Below are 11,810 nucleotides of genomic sequence, written 5' to 3'. Positions count from 1 at the left end.
TCAAATTCAGGACAACTTAACTATCGATGCTTTAGAAAATGGGTTTCTTTTAAAAAATACAATATTTTCAATATCAGTTTGATCCTCTTTGATATGAATAATTCTACTCAATATTTTTGTACATTGGATGAGTAAGACGGTCATTATTTTATTTTTCTGTTTGTTGGTTTGTGATTGACAAAGATGGATGTATTGCATATGTACTTAGACAGTGTTAAAACATGTCTGACTTGTAAGTAACTATAAATTATATAAATCAATGGGAAAGACTATGAAAGCACTGTGTTTTAGGAAATTAGAAAATCAGGATATTGGGATGGGAAGAGGGACTGGAGTATATTTTGTATAGTACAACAGAGTGACCAAAGCAGAGAGAACATAAGTATTCGAGCAGTTACATTTACAGTGGCACTTATTATCCAATTATAGTGCTTATTATTTTATTTTTAAATATTTTGTAATGGTCTAGGCTTTGGTCTTTTGTATATTGCTGTGAGAATTAACCAGTCGCTTCGAATGTTTTTTTTTTGTTGTTGTTTTTTTTAGGTAAAAACTGTGTTTGAACGTAATCTACCGGAGAGAATTTGCACTACCACGTTTCATAATGAATAGGAAATGAGGAAGGTTGTCACTCAGTCTTTGACTTTCCTAATTTCCTGGTCTACGCACCACAAACTGCCTAAAATAATCTATAATGTTCATTCACTACCTCGTTTCAACTTCATACTAGTTGATAAAGTCTATTTTCTGTATAAAATACATACAAATTTTATCTTTAAAGATTAAGGGCAGATCATATTTCACTGGTATATGGCTTTCATTAAAGTCTGTTGTTCGTATTTCAGTTCTGTAAATGTAATCCAATGTAAAGAATATATGTTGTGTATTTGTTTAAAAAAAATATATATGTATTACCTCTGTATTACACCTCTTCTGTAGTCAATGTCGATATTTTCTCCTGACTAAAATATCTGTGTAGTTCTTTGGTTGGGTGCTCTAGCTTCGCTTCATGACCTCCGATGGTTATCAGTTGTTTCTCCATATAAATCTAAAATAAAAGGTTTCTCATTCACAAGTAATTTCTAAGGTCTCCAAATATGTCTTGATGGATGACAATTTTTCTTAACTGTGCTGGATGACATCAAATGCGTCAGATGTACATAAAAGTCAAAAAGAGCTGGAAAAAAGTACAATTTCCATATCACTGAATCAACATTTTGCAACCCAACAATTTTTTGGGGGGGGGGGTTGGGGGTTCCTATTGAACATCTTCAGGTGGTCCCTCCCTGTTGTAGGGCTTGATTCAAACCATATCGAGGAAGATCTGCGGTATAGCACGATTGAAATTTAAACTGCGTTCCCCGTAAATGCTGCATATCAGCTCAATTGAAAATGACCTTTACATTTCAATCGTGCTATTGAATCGAGCCCGTAGTCCGTTTTGTTCTGTTTGGTGCCTAATGAATATGGCCCAGGTGTGTCTTGCGATAGCTGGAGATCGAATTTCAATATTGAAACAATGTTGCACATGTCAGCGAGACAGACAGAAAGGTTAATACAAATCTCCTGAAAATCAAATGCTTTTCTAAAATAAATGGGTGATAATGTCTAGATGCTTTTTACAGTGTAGATCTAGTATATAAATTGCCTGGCTGGGATGATGAGACAGTATGCGCAATCAGATGGAACAGAGTAAATAGGCATTTCAATGTCATAGATTTAGCTGGTGGTAACTTGTTGAGTAGACGCCGGCTGGAATGTGTTTTTAACCATTCAGCATTCATGATAAGACCCACCCGTTGTATGAAGTAGGGTTAGCATTACTCAGAACAGGTCTATAAAATCCAAGGCACCGAGACTTGAAGAAACTAGGACAGCATTGCCAGTTTGTTTATCTTTAATAGATGAAATTCTGTACAACCTTGTTCATGATTTATTTGATCAGAAAGAATATTAAAGCTCCCAATGGCCATGAACCAAATGACGACAAATTTAGCAACTGAGATGCTAAAATTAACTTAGTATGCTACAATACAAAATATAAAATTTGCTAGTTAAAAAATGTGATCTTATCAAATGTCATGTATTTACAAATGTTATTACACCCCAAAAGAATACAGTTCAGGATCTCATCTTTGAAAATTATTATAAATACAAGGCTTACATATGAACAAAGTAGTCTAGTTTCACAAAACACTCCCCATTTTATATACATGTTAAGAAATGAAAGAAAAAAATACTAAAAAAATGTTATTGTCCTAAATGAAAACAGTTCGGTTAACTTCCTTTCCAGGTTTATCGAGACAATTTCACCTAGTAGTTCTGAGCAAAAAAAAAGAGCTATTACAAAATCTGTCGAACAGGGAGGAAAGACATTCAGGATGCTCCCACCTCTATAATGTGCAGGTAGGTAAACAGCAGTTGTGTTCTGTCTTGTCTAGGGGAATACCGGGCAAGGCAGCAAGTGCTCACATTTATAGCAGTATTCACTGAAAAACACTCCCCATCATTTAGAGATGAAAGCTCCCTACACAATCATCTTCATTCCTACAGACCGTACTGTACACTGGAAGAGAAGTAGGGCTGCAGAGTGAACTTTTCCCCTTTTCGTATCCCAAAACTAAAACGTCTTCCGAAGTCCCTCCCAACTGATAATAGAAGACGCTAAAAGAAGTGGCAGTGCATTTTAATGACACAAGGACTGTCTGACTATGGGAATGAGCCTACGTCGCAACAACTCAATGCATCTCATGCATCATGCATGCACGCACGCACACACATCAGTCTGCTGCTGAATTCCAGGTTCATGACCATGCACAGCAGGAAGCGCTCTGTGCTCCAGACTCTTCCAATAAGTTGTAGGGGCACAGTGCAACTGCGTGGTCTCCCCAGTCCAGTACAGTCCTGGTCCAGGGCTACAGAAACTCCACGTAGTTCTCTGGAATCAGGCCCTTCCTGCCGTCTAGGATGCCTTCCAGCCAGCCAGGCTCCCTCGAGGGATGAACTGAGGGACCAGAGACAGATGCACATAGCTTAGCTGTTCTCAACAGTTAACTGCCTTGCGTTATTCAACAGGACATTTAGATAGTCCCCATTTGAAAGCAGAGATCCATATGGTGAGTGGCTACTGACAGCTGGGATGGTTGCACTCTGGTGGCTTTGGGAAGAACGGGAGATGGGGCAACACACACTGCTGCGTACCTTTTTGTGAAGGCGGTATAGGATGAACAAGACCCCAGTGTACAACTGTGACCCCTAGCAGCACTGAGACCCCAAGCCACCCTCTTCCTGAAATAACCCAAGCAAGTATGATGTGTGAAACCTGAAGAGCCATATCGGGCTGGCTATAGATAGAATTTACACAAGGGGTCATTGAAATGACAACTTAAAGTACTTCAAGGGGTAATTCAAATTGTAAATGTCTCAGTCCATTTAGCCTGTGTTTTCGATATATATTTTTTCAAAAACATTTTGAACAAATCAAATATGGGGACTGATAAATGACAGGTTACTCAGAGTTAAGAGAACTTTTGCAAACAAATGAATGTGTAAACTCTCGATTAGGTCTTGAATAACATAGGGCTCTATTCAATATGTATCGCTGAAGAGTTACAGAAATGTAAAAGTCATTTCCTATTGAGCCGACATCTGCAGCATTTGCCGTGAATGCAGTCACCGCTAATGTGGGAACATTGCCTTTAAATTTCAATCATACTGTAATGTGGAATTTCCACGATACGGATTGAATAGAGCCCCTAGTCTTGTTTTGGTAGCTAGGAACTGTAGCTAGGAAGGCTTCAGCAAACCCTCCCAAGAGCTATGGACCTAGGGTGTGCACCAAATGGGACCCTATTCCCAATATCAGGGGTAGGCAACTAGATTCAGCCGCGGGACAATTTTTGTCGGGGGGCCGGAACATACAGTATGTATTTGTATTTGAAAATAACAATGTCATACCTTGATTACATTGAGACACGATCACATATCTATTTTTATTTGTAGGAATACTTGGTGAACAGATTTACTAAATGAAATTCATTTTTATTTATCTTTTGCCCCAAAACTAAAATCTCTCATGGGCTGGTTTTGACCTGGTTTTGACACCTGTTGCCAGCCCCTGCCCTATATAGTGCACTAATTTTGACCAGGGCCTCATTCAATCATTTTTTTCATCTTTCTTCCTGCACCTCAGCAACCTGGGTGGGTGTGTGGCTGATTCCCACGCTGCTAAACTCTGCTGTTCCCTAAGCATAAGACCCTGGACACAACCAGATATACACTATAATCCTTCTGGTACTAAGAGACCTGTGAAGACGGGCTACACTGGGTTTTGACATTCACACAGTGTATTTCATAAAATCAAAAGAACTATTTTCATCTATAACCCTACTCGCTCAAATTGCAGCTCTGTCTACGGTAAATGTCATTCTAATTGGTGAGAGGCACATTTCTCCTCCTCAGCTAGCTTTAATATTATTTTAATGTGGTTTTCATAAGAACAATTGGGGGGGTGGAAATTAAGACAGAGGCGTGGGTCAGTGTAAATAAGGCTGTGGTTGCGGGACGATTAAGATAAGGTACGAGTGGATCACTGGACCCTGGAAGCCTGGCTAGGATCAGATTCATCCCTGTAGAAGATTAAAAAAAGGTAAGGCAAGGTAATGACAAGCCTCCTTGCTGCTGCTCCTCCACCACCACACACTCGTACCAGGGAGGATGAAGAAGAGGAGGGAGGAATACTCACATTGCAGGCCAGCCGAAAACCCATGGTTAATTTCTCCTCTGACCAATCAATGTAAGGTTTTAGAATAATACCATCCCACATTTGTCTTTTAGATAACAGTCACACTGGTCCATACTCACCATTTTCAAAGACGGTCCCTGCGATGAACGAGAGCTCAGAGATGTGCTCCGCCTTGCAGGCGTAGAGGGCCCTAGCCTTCCTGCCTGGGACACTAAAAAGGGAGAGGGAGAATGACATGTTATAATCCAACTCACCAGGATATCACATTGGGCACTTTGAGTGTCCCTCCACTCCTAACTATCTCTTGGGAGCAATGAAAGGTAAAGCACCGACTGTGTCAGTGTCTCATAACATCATCATTGCTCCCGTATGGAAAGTCTCGGTGTGCCTACAATTCACTTTTCCCCCCATAATCATCGGCCATATAAATACATTCATATAGTTGGACAAGAAACTATGTCCTTGTAAAGCAAAATGCAACAATGAATTATGCTATAAATCTGGCTGCAAGAGTTAACGTCAGTAGACTTATTTCCCGACAGATATTTACACAGCTACCAAAAAATGGCCCAAGGTTAATCTAAACCTGTCTAGACCCGACTCCTGGTATTTATAATCTGGAGTTCATCTGAATTACCTGGCTACATGCATAGAAACCTTTGGAAGCCTGATAGACTGGCTGTAAAGTGCATTAACCAAAGATGAGCCCTTGATCCACATTAATAAACACCATTTTCACACTACTGAGCTGACTCAAGCTGTACTTTGCGGGCCTGGTTACACCTCGGCCGTAGTTGCTGGCTTCTTGTTGGGAAGGAAATAATGAATCCGAGCTAGTACAGTGCCGTTCAAGTTGGCAGGATAGTGTGGAAAGGTTAAGCCTCAGAGTGATCAGGAACTGTCAGTTATCATGCACGGTGGTGGGGGAGAAGAGGAGGGAGTGCAGCAGTGCAAAGCTCCAGAATTAGCATTGTGGGCAAGGAGGTGCGAGCGAAGCTGGAGTGGTGGGCAGAGTTGGCGTGTCGTGGTGACACACCTGATGGGGGAGGAGTCACTGGAGGTGGAGGAGGCCGGCTGGGGGCTGGAGGATGCAGAGAACATCGGCCAGGAGGGGGAGCGCGGTGAGGCTGGGCTGAGAGACACACAAACAACAGCCACAATGACTACAGTGACAGCATGAAGTGGCTATACCCAGTATTGAGTGCAGGGACGTGAGGCAAACTGGACAGGCCACATACAGGCATCAAGTGGAACTAATCATCAGCTGGAATTTGGTTGTTCTTTGTTGGTTTTATATGATGACAATTCCCACTACACTCGAGTGGTTGTAGTTTGATGGCATCTGTGATAAAATATATAATGTGGAACTGGTAAGTGCTTGCAACACTGATGCTAGGTGATGTGTTATTGTGACTGCACAGACACATCTTGCCTCATGCAATAACTGAACTGTCGTGTTATTTGTGATGGATTTGCGTCATTGGTTAGTGACGAAAGGGCGGGAAGAAGACATCCATACCTCATTGGGATACTGGTGCGGCTCTTTGGGTTCAGCCTGGAGTCACAAAGGGAGGAGATCGAGTTAGTCATGCTGCTTCACATTACAGTTGAATACAGTGGTTATATAAGGCAGGCTGAAGCCTATATTTAATATATGGGCACTGTGCTTCTACACAGTATGTGCTGTCAGATTTAGAAACACGTCCATCAGTGACAAAAGTGCAGACCACGAATAACACTTTCAACATAGCTTCCACATAGCTAGCTTTGCCTGCTGCAACGTAACACCCTTCAGAAACTCACTGACCCAATCTGCCCTGTGTGAAAATGCCCCAGGCCACACGGATACACCAACATAGCAGGCATGTGGCTAGATGGCTGCGAGCTAGTCACCATTCAATGAAGAGTTTGTTTGTTGGTATGTGTTAGAGCGTGCGCGCGCCACTGCCAAACAGAATACAAATAGAGTGGAGAATAGTAACGTTTATCATCCCTATGCCTCTCAGTCATCTCTCCATCCCTCTCTCTCCCCCCAGTCATCCCTCCTTCCCAGCAATGGAGCTGGAGATTCATTCATTCGTTCTCTCTATCTCTCTCTCTCTCTCTCTCTCTCTCTCTCTCTCCCTCTCTCCCTCCCTCCACAGGAGTGTGATATCGACATGCAACCTACTCCATCCGTCAGTGATCACGGTGACATGGGGATGGGCCCTGGTAAGATTGCCAACATGAGAGGTGGTGGGGGAGGGTTGTGCACCAAGGAGCAGGGGAGGGGAGGGGTTCCCAATATAATGGGGTCCCAATATATGGCCGTCGATGTACAAATCCAGGATAATTTAATTCATACGCATCAATCCCATTATTTATAGGCTGCAACTGATTCCTCTTCAGTGATTCCAGCTAGTGTTGCCATAGTGATGACATTAAGTAATTTTGTAATGAACTCAAACACACTAAATCACATACCAAGGTGTACAGATCAATTGTTTTGTCATTTAAAAAAAATATTTTAAACACATGTTTATAATCAGGTACATCAGGTACATTCAGGTACATCTCTCTCCCTTTATTTGTCTACCATGTTTTATTTAAAAGTGTATTTTGAATGCATCTTTCAACACCACTGTATATCTCTAGCCTAGCAGCACATTTCTCCTCCTCCTCCCAGAGCGGCACACTACCCCTGAGCTGGCTTAATGAAATTGATCCCACGCTTTTTTCACAGACTCCATCAATCTCGACATCATTAAATTACATAGTGCCAGGCCCAGAGAGCTTTATACGATGGGGTTTCAACACTGCCAGACTAAATACAAATGACCCCCCTAGGTTACTCAGCTGCCTCTGGTCAAATGTAATGCAGGATATTACTGCTCAGGGTGCCTTGTTGCATGAATAGGGAGAACACAGGAAGGGGATGGCAGGACATACAATCACCAATAGATGTCATGTTTATTTTGATAAATACACTACAGTACCTTGCTGGCCATTCGTTTTACTGGGCCATTATGGCTACATTATGGAGTAGAGTACAGTGATGCACTTGAAAGCTAGTATTTAATTTGACACAGGAGGTTTCCATCTCTCTGTTGACTGTGCAGATGTCATACTCTGCTCACTGGAATTTCTCTGGAACCTTCTTGGTTCTAAATGCTGAAACTGTGTTAATTTGTGGCCGCATTAGACATTGGTCTCCTATGATCTATGAGCTCTACATTACACAGAGCATTCAAAATCTCAACACTGATAACGCAATAATACTGGTTTGTATCTACTGTATATAGTGCTTTCCGCTAAGTCTCAAATGAAGGTGGATCATTTTAAATATGATATTGGAAGATGAAAAAAGGTGGTTAATTAATCTATATGGTCCAAATAATGATGACCAACACTTCTTCTAGAATATTTACTCATCTATTGAGCTCACAAGCGACAAATTACAGTCGTGGCCAAAAGTTTTGAGAATGACACAAATATAAATTTTCACAAAGTTTGCTGCCTCAGTTTGTATAATGGCAATTTGCATACAGTGCCTTGCGAAAGTATTCGGCCCCCTTGAACTTTACGACCTTTTGCCACATTTCAGGCTTCAAACATAAATATATAAAACTGTATTTTTTTGTGAAGAATCAACAACAAGTGGGACACAATCATGAAGTGGAACGACATTTATTGGATATTTCAAACTTTTTTAACAAATCAAAAACTGAAAAATTGGGCGTGCAAAATTATTCAGCCCCTTTACTTTCAGTGCAGCAAACTCTCTCCAGAAGTTCAGTGAGGATCTCTGAATGATCCAATGTTGACCTAAATGACTAATGATGATAAATACAATCCACCTGTGTGTAATCAAGTCTCCGTATAAATGCACCTGCACTGTGATAGTCTCAGAGGTCCGTTAAAAGCGCAGAAAGCATCATGAAGAACAAGGAACACACCAGGCAGGTCCGAGATACTGTTGTGAAGAAGTTTAAAGCCGGATTTGGATACAAAAAGATTTCCCAAGCTTTAAACATCCCAAGGAGCACTTTGCAAGCGATAATATTGAAATGGAAGGAGTATCAGACCACTGCAAATCTACCAAGACCTGGCCGTCCCTCTAAACTTTTAGCTCATACAAGAAGAAGACTGATCAGAGATGCAGCCAAGAGGCCCATGATCACTCTGGATGAACTGCAGATATCTACAGCTGAGGTGGGAGACTCTGTCCATAGGACAACAATCAGTCGTATATTGCACAAATATGGCCTTTATGGAAGAGTGGCAAGATGAAAGCCATTTCTTAAAGATATCCATTAAAAGTGTTGTTTAAAGTTTGCCACAAGCCACCTGGGAGACACACCAAACATGTGGAAGAAGGTGCTCTGGTCAGATGAAACCAAAATTGAACTTTTTGGCAACAATGCAAAACGTTATGTTTGGCGTAAAAGCAACACAGCTGAACACACCATCCCCACTGTCAAACATGGTGGTGGCAGCATCATGGTTTGGGCCTGCTTTTCTTCAGCAGGGACAGGGAAGGTGGTTAAAATTGATGGAAAGATGGATGGAGCCAAATACAGGACCATTCTGGAAGAAACCCTGATGGAGTCTGCAAAAGACCTGAGACTGGGACGGAGATTTGTCTTCCAACAAGACAATGATCCAAAACATAAAGCAAAATCTACAATGGAATGGTTCAAAAATAAACATATCCAGGTGTTAGAATGGCCAAGTCAAAGTCCAGACCTGAATCCAATCGAGAATCTGTGGAAAGAACTGAAAACTGCTGTTCACAAATGCTCTCCATCCAACCTCACTGAGCTCGAGCTGTTTTGCAAGGAGGAATGGGAAAACATTTCAGTCTCTCGATGTGCAAAACTGATAGACATACCCCAAGCGACTTACAGCTGTAATCGCAGCAAAAGGTGGCGCTACAAAGTATTAACTTAAGGGGGCTGAATAATTTTGCACGCCCAATTTTTCAGTTTTTGATTTGTTAAAAAAGTTGGAAATATCCAATAAATGTCGTTCCACTTCATGATTGTGTCCCACTTGTTGTTGATTCTTCACAAAAAAATACAGTTTTATATCTTTATGTTTGAAGCCTGAAATGAGGCAAAAGGTCGCAAAGTTCAAGGGGGCCGAATACTTTCGCAAGGCACTGTATACTCCAGAATGTTATGACGAGTGATCAGATGAATTGCAACTAATTACAAAGCCCCTCTTTGCCATGCAAATGAACAGAATCCCCCCAAAAAATTCCACTGCATTTCAGGCCTGCCACAAAAGGACCAGCTGACATCATGTCAGTGATTCTCTCGTTAACACAGGTGTGTGTTGACGAGGACAAGGCTGGAGATCTCTCTGTCATGAGTTTGAATAACAGACTGGAAGATTCAAAAGGAGGACGGTGCTTGGAATCATTGTTCTTCCTCTGTCAACCATGGTTACCTGCAAGGAAACACGTGCCGCCATCATTGCTTTGCACAAAAAGGGCTTCACAGGCAAGGATATTGCTGCCAGTAAGATTGCACCTAAATCAACCATTTATGGGATAATCAAGAACTTCAAGGAGAGCGGTTCAATTGTTGTGAAGAAGGCTTCAGGGCGCCCAAGAAAGTCCAAAAAAAGCCAGGACCGTCTCCTAAAGTTGATTCAGCTACTGGATTGGGGCACCACCAGTACAGAGCTTGCTCAGGAATGGCAGCAGGCAGGTGTGAGTGCATCTGCACGCACAGTAAGTTGAAGACTTTGGAGGATGGCCTGGTGTCAAGAAGGGCAGCAAAGAAGCCACTTCTCTCCAGGAAAAACATCAGGGACAGACTGATATTCTGCAAAACGTACAGGGATTGGACTGCTGAGGACTGGGGTAAAGTCATTTTTTCTGATGAATCCCCTTTCCAATTGTTTGGGGCATCCAGAAAAAAGCTTGTCCAGGGAAGACAAGGTGAGCGCTACCATCAGTCTTGTGTCAGTAAAGCATCCTGAGGCCATTCATGTGTGGGGTTGCTTCTCAGCCAAGGGAGAGGGCTCACTCATAATTTTGCCTAAGAACACAGCCATGAATAAAGAATGGTACCAACACATACTCCGAGAGCAACTTCTCCCAACCATCCAGGAACAGTTTGGTGACGAACAATGCCTTTTCCAGCATGATGGAACACCTTGCCATAAGGCAAAAGTGACAACTAAGTGGCTCGGGGAACAAAACATCGATATTTTGGGCGCATGGCCAGGAAACTCCCCAGACCTTAATCCCATTGATAACTTGGGACAAAGAGGCGGGTGGACAAACAAAAACCCACAAATTCTGACAAACTCAAAGCATTGATTATTTTGTGTCATTCTCAAAACTTTTGGCCACGACTTGTACTCTATTATTATGCTGGGAGATTATAATACAGTTCTTAGTACCCCAATGGATAGTAAGTATATGTTCTCTTTTCAGTCTCTTCCATTTCCACTAACTGACGTTAACTGTAAGGAGTTTTCTATTACTAATAGTGTAAAATCAACATCTGTACAGAAATACTTGTGTGAGGGCCAAATTGTATAGGAGGAACTTATTGATGCAATTACAGTCTTTATGCCAGGGAAAACTCCAGGGCTGGATGGCATACCAGTTGAGGTATATGAAACTTTTAAAAAAACATTTTTTATTTAACTAGGCAAGCCAGTTAAGAACAAATTCTTCTTTACAATGACGGCCTGCCCTGGACAACGCTGGGCCAAAGATGTTATACAGCCTGGATTTGAACCAGGGACTGTAGTGACACCTCCTGCACTGAGATGCAGTGCCGTAGACCGCTGCACCACTCAGGATCATTGATCAACGCAAAGATCCACTATGTTTTAACCACTCCTATAAAAATGGTAAACTATCATGGACACATCAAGCAGGTTTGATTTCACTATCACTGAAACAGGATCCATGTGGTAAGTATAAAGATCCAGTCAATTCAAAAAGCTGGAGGCCCCTTACAATTCAGAGTTGTGAAGCAGAGTTGTGAAGCAGGATTAAAAAGGTGTGGTTGAATATTATTCATCCTGATCAGATAGATTTTTTTTACATGGAAGATGATATAGA

The 11,810-nt window shown here is 41.7% G+C and overlaps 1 protein-coding gene across 3 annotated transcripts in view; it reads right to left on the bottom strand.

The window, feature by feature from the left end:
• Positions 1-1,878: 1,878 nt before the first annotated feature.
• The window catches only part of LOC110537768 (rho GTPase-activating protein 26), a 128,097-nt gene continuing 118,165 nt past the window's right edge, over positions 1,879-11,810 (bottom strand). Inside the window, exons 21-24 of one of the 3 annotated variants that reach the window (XM_036937776.1) lie at positions 6,264-6,299; positions 5,781-5,876; positions 4,864-4,955; positions 1,879-3,004 (exon numbers count right to left, since the gene is read on the bottom strand). In XM_036937776.1, coding sequence (XP_036793671.1) covers positions 2,916-3,004; positions 4,864-4,955; positions 5,781-5,876; positions 6,264-6,299 — 313 coding nt within the window. In that variant the 3' untranslated portion in view covers positions 1,879-2,915. The remainder of the gene's footprint in view (positions 3,005-4,863; positions 4,956-5,780; positions 5,877-6,263; positions 6,300-11,810) is intronic. The other 2 variants (XM_036937777.1, XM_036937778.1) reach the window with 2 other exon arrangements.

Source organism: Oncorhynchus mykiss, chromosome 12, assembly GCF_013265735.2.
Source record: "Oncorhynchus mykiss isolate Arlee chromosome 12, USDA_OmykA_1.1, whole genome shotgun sequence".
NCBI lineage: Eukaryota > Metazoa > Chordata > Actinopteri > Salmoniformes > Salmonidae > Oncorhynchus > Oncorhynchus mykiss.
This window is presented reverse-complemented; position numbering and strand designations above follow the sequence as displayed.